This window comes from Neomonachus schauinslandi, chromosome 14 (genome assembly GCF_002201575.2).
Source record: "Neomonachus schauinslandi chromosome 14, ASM220157v2, whole genome shotgun sequence".
Lineage (NCBI taxonomy): Eukaryota > Metazoa > Chordata > Mammalia > Carnivora > Phocidae > Neomonachus > Neomonachus schauinslandi.
In genome coordinates this window covers 23,489,199-23,507,921 of record NC_058416.1, presented here as the reverse complement: position 1 = coordinate 23,507,921, position 18,723 = coordinate 23,489,199, and the positions used below count along the sequence as shown (strand labels likewise).

General features: G+C 37.7%; 1 protein-coding gene across 1 annotated transcript in view; it reads left to right on the top strand.

Moving 5' to 3' along the window:
• The first annotated feature begins 10,649 nt into the window (after positions 1 to 10,649).
• The window catches only part of SMAD4 (SMAD family member 4), a 37,012-nt gene continuing 28,938 nt past the window's right edge, over positions 10,650 to 18,723 (top strand). Inside the window, exons 1-4 of the mRNA XM_021686366.2 lie at positions 10,650 to 11,024; positions 12,061 to 12,235; positions 12,667 to 12,696; positions 17,484 to 17,696. Coding sequence (XP_021542041.1) covers positions 10,776 to 11,024; positions 12,061 to 12,235; positions 12,667 to 12,696; positions 17,484 to 17,696 — 667 coding nt within the window. The 5' untranslated portion in view covers positions 10,650 to 10,775. The remainder of the gene's footprint in view (positions 11,025 to 12,060; positions 12,236 to 12,666; positions 12,697 to 17,483; positions 17,697 to 18,723) is intronic.

Here is an 18,723-nt window from a genome sequence, read left to right as displayed (position 1 = left end):
TTTTTTTTTTTTTTTAAAGATTTTATTTATTTATTTGACAGAGACAGTGAGAGAGGGAATACAAGCAGGTGGAGTGGGAGAGGGAGAAGCAGGCTTCCCGCTGAGCAGGGAGCCCGATGTGGGGCTTGATCCCAGGGCCCCGGGATCATGACCTGAGCCGAAGGCAGACGCTTAATAACTGAGCCACCCAGGCGCCCCTAAAATTGTTTTCATAATAAAACATGTTACTTGCTGTTTTTCTGTGTTGACATTTGCACTGATGGTGAAGAAGCAGTGGTGGGTGGTAAACCACTGACACCTTAGCATGAATCAAGGCAGTGGCATCAAACTGTGAATCTTTACTGTGTTCTTCACAGCCAAACACACGTTAAGCATTTGTTTTGTTTTTTGCTTATCAACAGAAGTTTATTTTCTCACAGTTCTGGAGGCTGGAAGACCAAGATCAAAGTGTCAGCAAGGGTTGGTTTCTTCTGAGGTTTATTTCCTTGGCTTGTAGATGGCTCTGTCTTCTACCCTGTCTCTTCACATGGTCTTCTCTCTGTACATGTCTGTGTCCTAATCTCTTCTTATAAGGACACAAATCACATTAGATCAGGACCCACCCTAATGACCTCATTTAACCTTAATTAACCTCTTTAAAGCTCTGTCTCCAAATATAGTCACATTCTGAGGGGTTAGATTAGAGCTTCAACATACAAATTTGGCAGGCGGGGGGTACATTTCAGCCTGTAACACCCTATCAATAACAGTATGAAACTCTGTATGAAATACTCAGAAGAGGCACATCTTATGCTAAGATTCTTTTGATGCCATCACCTCCCAGATCTTTAGCAGCTTGTTCTGTTCCAGCTGCTGCTCTCGTCTTCCTCTTCTGTTTGTGACTACATGGCTTTACCACCTGGAGGTGACCAGTCATTGGGCCTGCTGCACAGTCAGACTGACCAGTCACACCTTGAGTTTCTGGCCTCTCCCCCTCCTCTGGGACCTGGATGAGATGCTGTGTGGTAGGGCATGGGATCTCGTTTCTGGTGCAGCAACCAAAGGGGCCAGATGATGCAATTCAGAAATGCAGAGGGGTTAAGTCCGCATTGAAGCAGACTTTTTTTTTTTTAAGACTTTATTATTTTATTTGTGAGAGAGCACAAACAGGGGGAGCAGCATAGGGAGTGGGAGAAGTGGACTCCCCGCTGAGCAGGGAGCCCTACGAAGGGCTTGATACCAGGACCCTGGGATAATGACCTTAGTGGAAAGCAGATGCTTGACCAACTGAGCCACCCAGGCATCCCAGCAAACTTTTTTTTTTGAGGTATAACTGACATACAATATCTTATTAGTTTCAGGTGTACATCATGGTGATTTGATATTTTTATACATTACAGAATTATCCCCAGAGAAAGTCTAGTTACAAAGTTAATTTTTTTTTTATAGATTTTATTTTATTTATTTGACAGAGAGAGACACAGTGAGAGAGGAAACACAAGCAGGGGGAGTGGGAGAGGGAGAAGCAGGCTTCCTGCCGAGCAGGGAGCCCGATGCGGGGCTCGATCCCAGGACCCTGGGATCATGACCTGAACCAAAGGCAGACGCTTAACGACTGAGCCACCCAGGCGCCCCCAAAGTTAATTTTTAAATAAGATTTTTTAAGGTGAAGCCTGGTACACCAATATGGCACTTACCCAAGACCTGTGGGTGAACAAGAAGTTTATCTCTAAATTTGTCCCTTGTAGTTCATCTTAAAAGTTATAACAGACATTCATTTTGTTTGATTGTATCATTCGCATCTCAGATTTTATAATCATTAATACCTGTGCACATAATCCTTTGTGCTCTTGGGAGTGCTCCTCCAGTTACCCTCAGTTTAAGGAACCCCAATTTTCAGACCTTCCTCTGTTTAGCATCTAGGCTGTAACTTCTGCTATAGGCAGTTGAATTAAGCCTGCACACCTTTTTGTTTTCTGCTTGTAAGCCTATACTTAGAATTTCTTTCTAATGATATTTCACCAAGCCAGGTTTTTTTTTTTCCCCTTGTTAGACGTAAGTACTTATGTCATATTCCCATATTAAGTAGTCTATTGATCATTGATCAAAATACCTATAATTTCTAGAAAATATACTTACATATTTTGTTTTGCCTTTTTTAATGCTGCCGATAATTCAAAAGTAAACAGACATCTGAGAAAAAAAGTCAACATTTTTTAAAGTTTATGAATTCTCATGAGAACCTCTCAGACCAGCGCTCAACTTTTTTTTATTTTAGAGAGTTTATTTATGAGAGAGAGCACACACGCACATATATGTGCATACAGGGAGGAGGAGCAGAGGGAGAGGGAGAGTCCCAAGCAGACTCCTTGCTGAGTACAGAGCCCTAGGTGGGGCTTGATCTCAGTCCTGAGATTGCAACCAGAACCGAAACCAAGAGTTGGACGCGTAACCGACTGTGCCACCCAGGCACCCCCACTTTTAGAGAGTATCTTAATTAGCCTGGTTATCTGGCTTTGTAGTCCATGGAGTTCCTATTAGACCTGTGGTCCGTAATAGGTGATAGCTTATGATTAATAGCAAGGCTAGAGACAAAACACACAATAGGTAGACAGATATAAGTATGAACCTCTGTCCCTTTTGCTGACTTTTTACCTCCCATTACCCCTGTCACCATAGGATGGTTTGTTCTATTATAGAGACTTTAATATCTGTATTTTAGAGACTTTTGAATAGGCTTAACTTTTCTCCTGAGCTCTTCAAACTCAGTGTATTTAAAACTGAATATGTTACTTACCTTTTTAAATCTTGTATTCTTATCATTCAGTTAACTATGAAATAGGTCCTCTTTTTTTTTTTTAAAAGATTTTATTTATTTATATGACAGAGAGAGACAGCGAGAACAGGAACACAAGCAGGGGGAGCAGGAGAGGGAGGAGCAGGCTCCCCGCGGAGCAGGGAGCCCGATGTGGGACTCGATCTCAGGACCCTGGGATCATGACCTGAGCCGAAGGCAGACGCTTAACGACTGAGCCACCCAGGTGCCCGAAATAGGTCCTCTTTTGACTGTCCCTTCTTTTCACCCCTTAAAAAATGTAGTCTGTTCTACTTAAAAATATTGATTCCCCCTTTGTTTCCATTGCCCATGCCCCTAATCTAGAGCCTATCGCTTTTCTGATCACTGTCTCCTAACTAGTTTTGTTTCCCTTTCCAAAGTTATCCTCCATGCTTTCATTATAGTTTCCTTTCTAAGGCAAATCTAATGCCATTGTTCCTTCCTTTTTCCTGTGATGAACCTACTCTAGAAGAACATCTGCACTCTTATCCCTCTGCTTTTCCTGATTTTCCTTCAGCCTGGCAAATTCTTATTCACATGTGGTAGTTATTAGTATTATTTCACCAGTATTCTGATGGCTCTCTGCACTTCTCTGTCTCCCTTCCCCACATTGAAATTAAGCGTGGCTCAGGATATCTCAGTTTCAGCACTATTGACATTTTGGGCTGGCTAAATTTTTGTCATGAGGTGCAATCCTGTGCGTTGCAGGATGTTTAGCAACAGCTCTAGCCTTTACTACTTGATACCAGTAGTTCTCTGCTTCCCACCTTCCCATTCCAGTTGTGACAATCAAAAATGTCTTTAGATATTGCCAAGTCCCCTGAGGGACAGAGTTTTCCTGGTTGAGAACCACTGGCATGGCCATATGACGTTGGCCAATCAAATGTGAGCGGAAGTGATAGACTTTTAAAAGACAGTGCATGAGTTATCCTGTCTTTTCCCCTGCCATTTGAGGACATATGTAGTGATGGAGCCTTTGTTAGCCTAATTCCTGAAAAATGATAGTGAGTAGTGATCCGTTTATCTGAGACAGACATATAGTTTAGCTTATGCAGGAAATCTTTGTTTTAAGCTACTGATATTTTTGGGTTTGCTTGTTGCTGCCATGTAGCATAGCCTAGCCTTATTGCTAAACCATGGTAAGACTTCTTACCTCTGGACTTCCTGTGCTTTCTCATTTATAGTCCCAAATCAGTTTAATAGCTGTCTCTATTCTCATCTCTTACTTAGTGTAGTAATGGGATTGGATCTTCTAGATTAGTGGTTCTCAGTGGAATAAGTACTGTACTTTAAGGGATGTTGTGGAAATTAGAGGAGCATTGGTAGATGGGGGCAAAGGATGCCATCCTATAATGTGAGGGACTGTGAAGAATTATCATGCATCCCATAACACTTTCACATGACCCAGAAATTCATGTAGGAGGTAAACCTATAATTAATTATCTAACTCCATCTTTTTTTTTTTCCCTAAGATTTTATACATTTACTTGACAGAGAAAGAAAAAGTACAAGCAGGGGGAAGGGCAGAGGGAGAGAGAAAAGCAGACTCCCCATTGAGCAGGGAGCCTGATGTGGGGCTCGATCTCAAGACCCTAGGATCATGATCTGAGCTGAAGGCAAACGCCCAACTGACTGAGCCACCCAGGTGCCCCTAACTCTTAATATATATTCATTTTTTCAGGAATTAAGTTTCTCTTAATTCTTTTTCTTAAATTGAAGTTGTTTTGTTTGGAATTTTATAAAGAATTTACTGTTTGGGGAAATCCATGTCACCATCTGCAGTGCCATTGTGCTATTTGAGTTGCCAAAACAACACACCTGTCTTGGAAGGTCTGAATTTGTCATAATTATGCTATCATAATTATGATGATTCTACATGTAAGTGCAAGTATCATGCCTGAGCAAATTTTTTTTTTTTTTTTTTTTTTTTTTTTAAAGTAGGCTCCAATGCAGGGCTTGAATTCATGACCCTGAGATCAAGACCTAAGCTGAGATCAAGATTCGGACACTTAACTGACTGAGCCACCCAGGTGCCCCATGCCTGAGCATTTTTATTGAAATGCACACTTTATTATATATTAATCTTTTTCTCCTTTATGTTACAATTAAGGCATTGTTAAATTAAAAAAAAATATGTGTAAGGATGTTAGAACTTTGTTTCAGGATGGCCAAGAGGAGGTGATATAAGTTATTTGTTACAAAAATGGGATGTTTGTCTGATAGAGTTGAGAACCACTTTCTGATTATGTGCTACTTGTTTTTTGTATCTGGAGTGCTTTGCACATACTAGTAGATACAGTATTTGTTGGTCAATTTATGGTTCCCAGATTGCTCTTATGTACAGTGTTGCATTTGATTACCATAGAGAATTTGTAAAGTTGGCAAGGAGAGCTTGTTCCCATTTTAGAGAGAACTGAAAGACATATTAACTTGCCCTATCACACTGCTAGAGTTTTAATCAGAATTTACAAATTTATTTATACCATTCTAGTACTTTTGTGTATCATTGCATACCACTCTTTTTTTTTTTAAGATTTTATTTGAGAGAGAGAGCACAAACAGGGGGAGTGGGAAGGGCAGAAGGAGAGGGAGAAGCAGACTCGCCACTGAGTGGGGAGCCTGATTCTGAGCTGGATCCCAGGACCCCAAGATCATGACCTGAGCCGAAGTCAGATGCTTGACCTACTGAGCCACCCAGGCCCCCCCTATCATTGCATACCACTCTTAAAATATTATTATCTAGAACTATTTAATGAAGGAAAACATCTATATACCCCCGTTGGTAGTATTTTTTATGCAGGGAACTTTACATTATGTTTTAGGCACTTGTAGTTATAGGAGTAAAACAGGCATAAAATCAAGAACGTGGTGTTTGAGAAAGTGAGGACTTTTTTTTTTTAAGATTTTATTTATTTGACACAGAGCACAAGCAGAGGGAGTGGCAGACAGAGGGAGAGGGAGAAGCAGGCTCCCCACAGAGCAGGGGGAGCCTGATGTGGGACCCAGGACCCCGGGATAATGACCTGAGCAGTAGGCAGTCGCTCAACCAACTGAGCCACCCAGGTACCCAGTGAAGACATTTTTATCAGTTTTCAAAGAAATGTGCAATTAAAACATTAGGCCCCCAAATAGCTTGAGTTTTAGGGATGGTAACATCTGAGTGTGGTGAAATAGTTACATTCAAACACTGTAATTACTTTTTAAATTAGCATAAATCTTTTGGAAAGTAGTATCAGAAATGAATTCAACAACAAAAGTATTTATATTCTTTAAAATTTGTTGCAAACGGGGCACCTGGGTGGCTCAGTCGTTCGTTAAGCGTCTGCCTTCGGCTCAGGTCATGGTCCCAGGGTCCTGGGATCGAGCCCTGCATCGGGCTCCCTGCTCTGTGGGAAGCCTGCTTCTCCCTCTCCCACTCCCCCTGCTTGTGTTCCCTCTCTCGCTGTGTCTCTCTGTCAAATAAATAAATAAAATCTTAAAAAAAAAAAAAATTGTTGCAAGGAAATGCTACAATAAAAAGCTAGTCAATCTGTGTTTGCCTCATATATGTCAGGAACTGCATGGTGCTGGAAATTTCTAAGGTGAGAAAGTTTTGCTGTTTTCTTGAACTTCTAGATTTGTGGCAACAGAGTGTGAGACAAATACATAATCAAGTAACTATAACGTGTTGAGTTGTAATTGGGGTGTGTTTTAAATTTGAGGGAGGGGATAATTAACATACTAGGGAATACACAGTAAACATACCAGGAAAGTCATTCTCCAGGATTGGGGGTGGGGAGAGACCATTAAACTGCATTTTGAAGGGTAACTAGGACTTAACCAGGTGGATAAAATGAGACTGGATGTTTTAGGCAAAAGGAATAGCATGAACATGAATCTGAAAGCACATACAGAAAGGTATTCGTCTGACAATAAAAAGCACTTACATGTCCTAGGAGTTGGGCATATATGATGAATAAGGTAAGTACAATTCCTGTACCATAGATCTTTCAGTCTAGATATTAAAATTGTTACGAGGTTGGCATTCAGAGATTTCAAACTGGTGGTTCTCTTGGGCCAGATGTGAATTGAAGGTGTGTTTTGTTTGGCATACACAGTGGTTTTTCTCTCCCTTTTCCTTCCTCCCTTTCTCCACAAATAAGTTGGTGATACTTAAAAATGAGATTTCAGGGCGCCTGGGTGGCTCAGTTGGTTAAGCGACTGCCTTCAGCTCAGGTCATGATCCTGGAGTCCCAGGATCGAGTCCTGCATCAGGCTCCCTGCTCAGCAGGGAGTCTGCTTCTCCCTCTGACCCTCCCCCCTCTCATGTGCTCTCTCTCTCTCTCATTCTCTCTCTCAAATAAATAAATAAAATCTTTAAAAAAATGAGATTTCGGGCGCCTGGGTGGCTCAGTTGTTTAAGCGACTGCCTTCGGCTCAGGTCATGATCCTGGAGTCCCGGGATCAAGTCCCACATCGGGCTCCCTGCTCGGCGGGGAGCCTGCTTCTCCCTCTGACCCTCCCCCATCTCGTGCTCTCTCTCTCTGTCTCATTCTCTCTCTCAAATAAATAAAATCTTTAAAAAAAAAATGAGATTTCATACACAAATGAGCATTGAAGATCTGGCAGCAGTGGGCTAGCATTTTCATGTGCCATTTCCACTGGAATTAAATAGTGGCTACCTACTTTAGAAGGGTTTGCACTTGTGCTCCTCAGTACTTTTTTTAAACCTGCCACATTTTATTCATTTATATAATTTGCCAGGCTCCTATATGCTTTGAGTTGTGAGCCTTGGGTGAGTGGTTTACTTCTGTCCTTGCCCTTCTAAATTCTTTGACATATTTTAATAGGAGAAAAATAGAAAAATGCATATTGTGTTTTAGGAAAATAACTGTTCAGCTGAAAGAGGAATCAACTTAAAGAATACGGAATTCAAGTATCAGTCAACAAATTTAGACTCTATTTTTTATCTAATTCCTGTTTCCTTAATCATATACTTTGAATTTGGTAATAATACGTGTGATAGTATACTAAGAAAACAAACATCTGGGCTTTCAGAGTGCCTTGTTTTATCTTTGAGAACCCTATAGAAGAATCTGGAATAAGCACTGAAAGAATGTGTAAAAAATAAATCTCCTTTTAAAGTAATCATTTTAGTATTCAGACTATGAACATTTTAGTACTCAGTTTATAGCTTCCTTTTTATTTTTTAAAGTAGGATTCATGCCCAACCTGGGGGCTTGAACTCATAACCCTGAGATCAAGAGTTGCGTGCTCTATCAGCTGAGCCAGCCAGGTGCCCCTGTAAGTTGCTTTTTACTGAACATTATGTGCTAGGCCCTTCATGTAGATGTTCTCCTTTGAGCTCGGTATGCACCTTTTAATCCAGGTTCAGAGAGTTTAATTTAATTTGTCCAACTACTTAGTGTGAGAGCTGGGATTCTAATCCAGATTTCTGACTCCCAACTCCCCCTACCACCCCAGGCAGGTAATCTTGGGTTATTCAGAAAGTGTATCTTCAACATGTATTTCATATGTGTTTACTGAATGTGGGCAAATGCTTACTATTCAGAGGTATAAGAAAACTGCTTCTCTGCATTGGACTTATAATTAGTTGAAAAGGCAGGCATTTATGTAAAATAGATAACAGTAGAGGGGAGCATGAGTTAAATACCAAGTGATTGATAGAAATGCCAGGGAGGCCCAAAACTACAACAGTATCAGGGAGAACAGAAAGGAGGAGACTGCTAGAAATGACTGAGGTAGAGAATCATGTAACTTTGTGAGAGAATGTGAGGGTAGTGAATCAGAGAGTAGGTCAAAGATGATTTACCAAGCTTTCCAGTGCTGGGTAATTGAGTGGAATTAATACTTCACAAATAAAGGTTATCAGAAGGGGAACAGGCTTTGGTAGAGACTGCTGAGTTAGTTGTTGTTTATTTTGTTTTGTTTTTGTAAGCTCTGTGCCCAGGGTGGGGCTTGAACTTACGACCCTGAGATCAAGAGTGGCTTGCTCTGCCAACTGAGCCAGCCAGGCACCCTGGTGGGGGATAGATTTTTAATGATTCAGGTAAATAACGAAAGAAAATAAAAGAATAAGCATGGAATATAATATCATCAACAAACAAAAAATCAGCATATGGTATAGTCTCCATTTCCACTTTATCTCATTTATTCTTAGTCTGATGGCCTTTTCTTATTCCATGTGAGATCTTAAGGTTAGATAAGTTATTTTAGTTTTGTACATATTGGATAGATTCTTCATTAATATTCATTTTCTATATTTTGATTTCTTTTGAAAATAGTTTACCTTACTGCTTTTACAGGTAAAATCTTTTGAGGAAATCAGTGGTCTATTATTTTAATAATAACTTTATTAAGATATAATTCACATACTCTAAAATTCACTCAGTGGTTTTCAGTGTAGTGGCAGAGTTGTGCAACCATCACCCCTATCAATTTTAGAACATTTCATTACCCCCAAAAGAAACTCCATACCCATTAGCAGTCACTTCTTGTTTCCGTTCCTCCTAGCCTCTGGCAACCAGTGATCTACCTTTTCTTTGTATGCATTTGCCTATACTGATATTTCATATAAATGGGATTATAAACATGTGGCCTTTTATGACTGGCTTTTTTTTTTTTTTAAGATTTTTATTTATTTGAGAGAGAGAGAGACAAAGACGGAGCATGGTCATGGGGGAGGAGGCAGGGGGAGGAGGCGGAGGGAGAAGCAGACTCCTGAGCAGGGAGTCCGATGCGGGGCTCGATCCCAGGACCCTGAGATCATGACCTGAGCCAAAGGCAGATGCTTAACCGACTGAGCCACCCAGGTACCCCATTGTGACTGGCTTTTTTCACTTAGCATGTTTTCCAGGTCCATTCATGTTATAGCATGTATCAGTACTTCATTTTTTTTTTATGACTGAATAATATTACATTGGATATACTCATTTATATAGTCATCAGTAAATGGACATTTGTACTGTACTTTTGGGCTCTTATGAATGCTACTGCCATGAACATTTATGTATACTGTTTTTTGTGGACATAAGTTTTCAGTAATCTTGGGTGGAATTGCTAAGAGTGGAATTCCTGGGTCGTATAGTAACTCTGTGTTTAACATTTTGAGGAATTTTCAGACTACTTTTCAAAGTGGCTATACCATTTTGCAGGCCTACCAGCAATGAATGAGGGTTCCATTTCTCTACTTCCTCACCAGTGCTTATTATTGTCTACTCTTTTATTTATTTAACTTAGTGAATGTGAAGTGGTACCTCCTTGTGGTTTTGATTTCCCTAATGACTGATGATGTTTGAGCATCTTTCATATGCTTATTGGCCATTCTTTGGAGAAATGGGTATTAAATCCTTTGCCCATTTAAAAATTTGTATTCATCTTTTCATTGTTGTCAGTGGTCTCTTTAAAAAGATGGGTGTTTTTTTAACTTATAAATGGCATTTTGTAACAGGTGATGGTAAATTTTTCATGTGTATTAGTGGTGGACTTTCAGGTTTAAGAAGTTGTTAATCTAGCATATTTTAAAGCGCTGGTCTTCATTAGCCATCATTTTAAAAAGTCTTGTTAAGATTTAACTTTAGGGTGATTAGTTCTGTCCACAAGACTTGATGGAGCATGCCTCTATAATAACAAGAAAACCTAACTTTAATATTCTTTGGAAGGTCAAAAACAGCAACATTTTAATTTATTTAAAACTCTAAGCACCAAATTTAAATTACGTGCATTGAGTCTTTGACTTAACTGGAGCAATTCTGTCTTTTCCCAAGTAACTGAATCTACTTTGTGAAATGTGTTTTAATGTCTATGTCTCATTTTTTTTTTTTTTTTTAGGTTATCCTGAATACCACATGCCTAATACTTTTCCTTGCAACGTTAGCCATTGTTTTTCACTGCCTCCAAAAGATCAGAATTTCTCCGGAAATTGGAGACATATTTGATTTAAAAGAAATAACTGTAACAAATGGACAATATGTCAATTACAAATACACCAACAAGTAATGATGCCTGTCTGAGCATTGTACATAGTTTGATGTGCCATAGACAAGGTGGAGAGAGTGAAACATTTGCAAAAAGAGCAATTGAAAGTTTGGTAAAGAAGCTGAAGGAGAAAAAAGATGAATTGGATTCTTTAATAACAGCTATAACTACAAATGGAGCTCATCCTAGCAAATGTGTTACCATACAGAGAACATTGGATGGGAGGCTTCAGGTTAGTCTTGTTTGAGAGTTTTTCCATGTCTTTTGTAGTGGCAGATTAAAAAATTCTTGCTTCCTCTTAAGTTACTATTAGATAATTTAATGTTTGCTCCATCTCCTCAGATACTGTACATCCTATACCAATATGCATTATGGGAATCTATGGAAGAATATATTCTTCCACATAATAAAGATATATCTTAAAAGTTTTTTAATGTTCTAAGAAAAAAATTCAATTTGGAAAAAAAAATAAAAAGCAGAAGAAACGCCATACCTTTAGCACTTTGGTATTCATCTTTGTAGCTTTTTCCCTCTTTTTTTGGTATTTTATGTACATTTTAAAAACTGAGTTATACTTGGTCCTTTTATAACTTAGAAATCTGATACTGTATGTTTGATACATATGAAAAAGACTCTAAAAGAGTTCAGGTATATCTTTAAAACTCAAGGAGTTAAAAGCTTATATTTTATAAAATTTTTTAATCTTTCATTTTCACTGATTACATTTTTTATATAGAAGTACATCATGTATCTCCTGTGCTGAATATATATATTTTTAAAGATTTTATTTATTTATTTGACAGAGAGAGACATAGTGAGAGAGGGGACAGAAGCAGGGGGAGTGGGAGAGGGAGAAGCAGGCTTCCCGTGGAGCAAGGAGCCCGATGCGGGGCTCGATCCCAGGACCCTGGGATCATGACCTGAGCCGAAGGCAGACGCTTAATGACTGAGCCACCCAGGTGCCCCATCCTGTGCTGAATATTTTTAAAGAAACATACAGAAATATTATGTCATTTAGATTTAAAAATTTTATTTCTAGATTTTAGGAATGGTTACTTCAACAAACTCATACTTTTTTTGCATTTTAAAAACCTGAGCACAGGTCTTGAAAAAATACCTTAGTTCATAAATGTTTCTCATTTATGAAATGGGAATTATAATACTGACGTTGTAGGATTGTATGAATTAAATGAGAACATATATAAAGTGCCTTGCTTAATGTGTAATGCATAACTGATGATCAGTAAGTGGTCGTTTGTATTTCCTAGGTGGCCGGTCGGAAAGGATTTCCTCATGTGATCTATGCCCGTCTCTGGAGGTGGCCTGATCTTCACAAAAATGAACTCAAACATGTTAAATATTGTCAGTATGCGTTTGACTTAAAATGTGATAGTGTCTGTGTGAATCCATATCACTATGAACGAGTTGTATCACCTGGAATTGGTAAGTAGACTTTGCTTTTATCCTCAGATGCACAAAGGGAAAAAATCTCAGTAGTGTTTTAATTTTTCTACGTTAAATTATAAATTTGGATATAGCCCAGGACTTCAAAGGATCAGATATTTTTAATGAAATATGAGTATTTAAATTTGAACTTTAGAATAGATTTGTATTTTGATTGCTAAAACTATTTGTACACTATAGTTCATGTTCTGCCCATTTAGAATGTTGTTTTTGAAAAATAAGATGGAAGGCATTATTGAATTGTTTATGTATTGGCAGATAGCATTTATACTACTCTTCTTGAATTGAAATAGTTCACGAAGTTTTGAATCTCTGGGTTAAATTTACATTTTGTAATTTTAAATACAATGGAAAATATTTTCATGGTAATGATTAATGTTTCATTTTCTTTTCCCCTTTAAAAAATTAAGATCTCTCAGGATTAACACTGCAGAGTAATGGTAGGTAATCTGTTTCTTGTAACTTTCTCTGTTTTCTTTTATTCTGTCCCCTCTATTTTTTATTGACCTAAAATTAGTTTGTGTGGGTGCTGGTAACATTTGCAAGAAAAATACTCATTGCTTTGGAAGTGTAGATTTTTGGGGAGCATGCATCAGTACTTAAAACTGGATTTAAATAGGCTGGTGGTACTTTGGATTTCAACTACCATTTATACACTCAAGTGGTCTAAAAAATATGATAGGGGAATATAAAACATAAAGAAAGAGTTTTTTTTGAATTGGTAAAAACTGGCTATTTTGGAAGAAAATCTCAGAGAGCCAGTTTAAATGGGTATAAATACCTGTAATGTTTGGTAATTTGGAGTCATGTATAGCATGTCCTTTAGAAATACCAATATTCTAATTTTTCTTTGTTTCTCCCTAATTTATTTTTAGAAATGATAATTTTAAGTATGATTTAAAACTACATATATTAACATTTTTTTTGGTCTTGTTACATTTTGAGTAAATAAAACAAGTCTACGCTCACTTTCATAGATGATCTAATTCTATTTTAAAAAGGAGTGTGTTGAGTTAGGGAAATGAAATCATTGGGGGGGGGATGTTTTTTAGTGTAATATTTGAGAACAGATATCTGTTAAAACTTAGTTTTGTTACTCAGAACATGTTAATGAACTACAATTTTTATAAGAAGTAATTAATTTGCAGAGCAACTCTGATAAAGAACCACCATTATCTTAGATAGGTATGCAGTTGTTCTGGAGGGAAATTAGTGGGTTGGCACTTCTTGTTGCAGAATCTTAGAGGTAAGTCAGAAATATCATCTGACCTTAAACAAAACTTAGGAAGAGCATGAAAGTCTACTTGTTTTTATTGTCCACTTTCCTTCCATGTCACTGTAATAGAGGAAGACTAGTGCCTTTTGGTACTTGCTAATGGTTAGTGGGTTTCTGAGAATAGTGGGTTGGTAATATGGTAGTGATCTGGGAAGGGTAGCTCTAAGATTGGTTAAATTCCTGCCTCTTTGCTACACAGATACTGATATTATGTTATTTATTTTCTTTGAAAGTAAATACCCTTCAGATCTTTACCATTCTCCATTCCTGATTTTGGAGAATTAAAGTATTCAGCTCAGTAGGGATTAAGGATTGGGGGCCTATAGTGATACTTATACCAGAATCTTCTTAGTGGGAGTGGTTGTGAGGAGATCCAGTTTTGAAGACTCATTACACTCCTCCCTTATCTTAACATGCTGCTGCTGTTATGAGTAGCTGTCTTTGGTCGGATTGTGTGGGTGATAGGCTCTTTTTAGTGGTTCTGAGGTTGTTTTAGCCTTGCAGATCCCTCTAGTGGTGGTTTGTAAAGGCCAGCTTCAGTGGCTTATTCCCTCAGAAAACAACAGGTGTTTTTCACAGCCCCTTCTGGATTTGGACAAAGAAATAATACAAAGCCAGGCAAAGAAAACATTAAGAAAATGGGATAATTCCTTCGCTTTTGAGTTGGAATCTTAGGGTAATCATTTCCAGCCTATCTCATATCTTCTATGAAACGTTCCATGACCACATCAGTCTGCATACTCATTTTAAGAAATATTTAATAAGCATGTATTGCTTGGTACTGTGTTAGGATCTAGGGACGATAGTATAAGTAAGGTGTGTTTTCTCCACTCTAGGTAGCTCAGAGTTTAGTGGAGGAAAGACAAGGTAAATAAGACAGCAACAGTAGCATCAGACAAGTGCTGTGCTCTGCCTGTGGGTAGTGATAAAGAGCACTGACTTAGGGTGAGTCCAGTGGCTTCAGCTTAGTGATGAATGGTGGGGTCCAATTTTCTTAACTGATACATAGTGATGAATGTCCCTTATACATTCCTTTACTCCTCGTAGAACATTTTACAATTACATGTATGATTGCTCTAACAGTACGGTTAAAGCATAGCAGCTAACACTTGCCAAGTACACACTTTGTGTCCAGTACTGAGCTATATGAGTTACAAGTATTGTTTCATCATTCTCATTATACCCCCACATGGAAGGTCGCATTTTCCACACTTGATTAAATGAAGATCGAGATAGACAGCTAGGAGGAGCTGGAGTAATGTGTGCTCAATATTAGATACTTAAACAATAGAAAAATAGAAGAGTGTAAGTTCCATGAGGGCTGAGATTTTTCTTTTGTTTATGAATGTATTCCAGGTGCTAGAACAGTACCTGGAACATAGGTGCTCAATAAATATTTATTCAGTGAATGAATTTGTTCAATGCTAGTCCATGAAGAGAAATACTTAATAGTTTGGTGTCTTTTATTCTGGACTTAAAAAATATATACTATATGTTTTTTAATTTTATTTTTTTGAATAGGCAATACATGGTCCATAAATCAAAATACTATAAAAAGGTATACAGTGAAAAGAAGTGCTCCCACCCCTGCCCCCATTCCCCCCTACCTCAGGTAATCAATTTTATTAGTTTCTGGTGTTTCCTTCCAGGGTTTCTTTATGCAAAAATACATGTGTTATTTCCCTCCTTTCTTACATAAAAAGCATATTGTGCACTTGTTCTGGACCTTGCTTTAAATTACGGTTTGTGATTTTTTAAAACATGCATGTGATCGTAGTGTACAATAGTGTTTTGTAACCTACTTTTTTTCTCTTGGCAAAAATATACTGCAGACATCTATCCTTGATTCCTACAGTTTTAGCTAAGGGACATGTTTTAAGTTATTTGATTGAAGAGACTTATAGTAAGGTAGAAGTCTCAAACTTATCTTTGGGGAAGGTTTAGTCAATATATTAGGCAAGAAAATATTATGAGGCATAGCTCTTTAAAAGTAGAGTTTAGTTGTTATGATTGCACATTAAGCTGAGAAGAGTCAACTGAAAAGCAAAAATGATGAGTATCAAGTTGACTGACCATTTTCTCAAATCAGTAGCTTTCTCCTTATGTACTAGCAATACCAACATCTTGGTAAAAAGATCCTTGTCACGATAATAACAAAAAACCCTAAAATATCCAGGAATTACATAGAGATATCAGAAGCTATATGAAGAAAATTATAGAACTTTGTTGAAGAGTATAATTTTTTTTTTTGAAGAGTATAATTTTTTAAAAAGAAAGATTGGGTAAATACGTAATATCCACTTTGTCCCAAATGATTTTTTCTTTTATTTTTATGATTTGGCTAACATTAGGGATGAATGGTTGGGTCCAGTTTTCTTACTGATATATAGTGATATGTTAAGCATCCTTTTGGTTATCTTTTTGTTTCCCTAGAATTTTTTGAAGAAAAACTTTTTGCAAAATCTTCATGACTTTTTTTTTTAAAGATTTATTTATTTGAGAGAGAGCGCATGTGCATGCGTGCGTGGGTGGGGGAAGGGCAGGGGGAGAGAGAGTCTTAAGCAACCTCGGTGCTGAGTGTGGAGCTGGACATAGGACTCGATCTCACTAGCCCAAGATCACAACCTGAGCTGAAACCAAGAGTCGACGCTCAGCCGACTGCCCCTTCATGACTTTTGATGCATGGAAAAGCCCTCTAAGAGATTGTACATAGAAATTTGAATAACGGATTATTCTTACTGCTTTGAAATAGTCTCCATTAAAAAAAAAAGGCCATGTTGGGGCACCTGCTTGGCTTAGTCGGTAGATCATGCGACTCTTAATCTCAGGGTTTGCTAGTTCAAGCCCAACTTTGGGCATGGAGCCTACTTAAAAAAAAAGGGCCATGTAACGAATTGGTATTTATGTGTAATCAGTTTTTTCAAAAATTGACATAGGGAAAGATAAAGGGCGCTATATGTTGATTCTTAATGGAAAAGAGGATGTCTTGTTGTGGACTGTTTATTGACTGTTCTAAGAGGAGAACGTAGTATTGGAATTCAGTGGATTGTAAAATTCTGGGTTAATGTTAGTTTAGAAGCAGTAAAGAGTTGTTTGCTAAATATAAAAAGCACACCCCAAAGCAATAGCCTAAAAAAAATGGGGAGGTTCTGGGCAGAGAACAGTTGATACCAATGCAGTTTAAGTTTTCTTTTTTTCCTTAAAACAAAGGCAACCATTCCCTAGTTTGTTAAAGGAAAAGTGTTATGTTGTATCAGCTAGAGTTTAGGTTTGCTTATTAAGGTGTAACCACATAGGTGAAAGATGTTGATTGAATTTTTTTACAATATATATTTATCAAACATCATTATTTGATTTGGGTTTTCAGAAGGAAATTTCAGTTTGACTTACCATTTAGAATTTTTCTTTCTGGTTCTAGCCCTGTAGGGGACATTCAGTACCTTTCACTTTCAAAGTATGTCACTTAACAGTAAGTCTAAATCCTGGAACTGGATAGCTATCAGATCCCATTCATATTTCTACACTGTGAAATTAGCAAAAAGATACATAGCCAAGCCCTTGATCTCAGTTTGGTCTTCTCATGGATAAACATTTTTCCCCAGCCATTTAGTTTTTATCTAACTCATGTATTTAAGATGGTTATTACTTCTAGGTTAATCCAGAAACTAAGGAATACCTCTTGAGGACCACTTCCGGAAGTTGTTGAAATGTAGTCCAGCTTCAAATTTCAGGGGGTCAGTCTGGTTGACTGATAATATATCTGAGATCCCTACTTCTAAATAAATAGTTTTTGTGGATAAAGTAGTATTCTTTTCAAATATGAAAAAATTCTGAGTTAGAGTTATTTACACTATAGTTGATTTTAGGTGTTGTCATATTACTTACAAGATTTTTTTTTTTCCGGTAACCGAATCTTACAAGATTTTAAAATGTGTTTAATTTTTTATGTAGCTCCACCAAGTATGTTGGTGAAGGATGAGTATGTTCATGACTTTGAGGGACAGCCATCATTATCCACTGAAGGACATTCAATTCAAACCATCCAGCATCCACCAAGTAATCGTGCCTCAACAGAGACCTACAGCACCCCAGCTCTGTTAGCTCCATCTGAGTCTAATGCTACCAGCACCACCAACTTTCCCAACATTCCTGTGGCTTCCACAAGTGAGTAGCAGAATCAGATGTAGTCAGCAAGTTGATCTTACCCTATTCAATATTTATATGTAATAATTATATCTACTTGGAGGAAAACTCCAAGTAAGTAAAAATCAAAAGTACTGTGGTATCTTTTATAGGATAAAAGTATTAAGTAGGCTTTTTAGTTGGTCCTGGAAAAAATAGTGTTTATAATCTACTTGAATGTTTTTTTTTTTTTTTTAAAGATTTTTTTTTTATTTATTTATTTGAGACAGAGAGAATGAGATACAGAGAGCATGAGAGGGAGGAGGGTCAGAGGGAGAAGCAGACTCCCTGCCGAGCAGGGAGCCCTATGCGGGACTCGATCCCGGGACTCCAGGATCATGACCTGAGCCGAAGGCAGTCGCTTAACCAGCTGAGCCACCCAGGCGCCCATCTACTTGAATGTTTTTATGTTGATGTACAGTCACTGGAATTTAAGTAATGACTTTGATTAAATTAGTGGTCTAATTTAAATTAGTGGTCTAATTTGTACTTTTTCTACTATTACATGCAGAAGTAAGAATCGTCTTGCACTTTCAGATGTGTTTTAGAGAAGTGTTTAAGTAGTTAACAAGTAGTTTTGGACCAAGATGTTTATAAAAATCTCTGTCAATCAAATTGTATGCTTTTCCTTAATTAGGGTTTCTATTGTGCTTTGTCTGGCAGAATATTACTTTATAATCATTTCAGTCTCCCATTGTACAAACTTAGAAAAAGGGATCTTGACAAAGTTGTTTATAACATACATCCCTCAAGATAGACATTAAGTATTTTAGTCAATTTTGAAATAAAGCTAAATTCTAGGTATCTATTATTTTTATTATTTTTAACCAAGAAGTCTTTTTCAAAAAGATTCTTCCCATGATAGAGATGCCATTTTCTTTGCCACATTATAGAGGCAGAGGGCTATTAGGTTTATCTTTTCTTGGGGCCTGATTAAGGCACTAATGACTCTGTTCTGTTAATATTGCTGTTTATTTTCACAGTTACCAAAGGTTGCACAGTTTGCTGT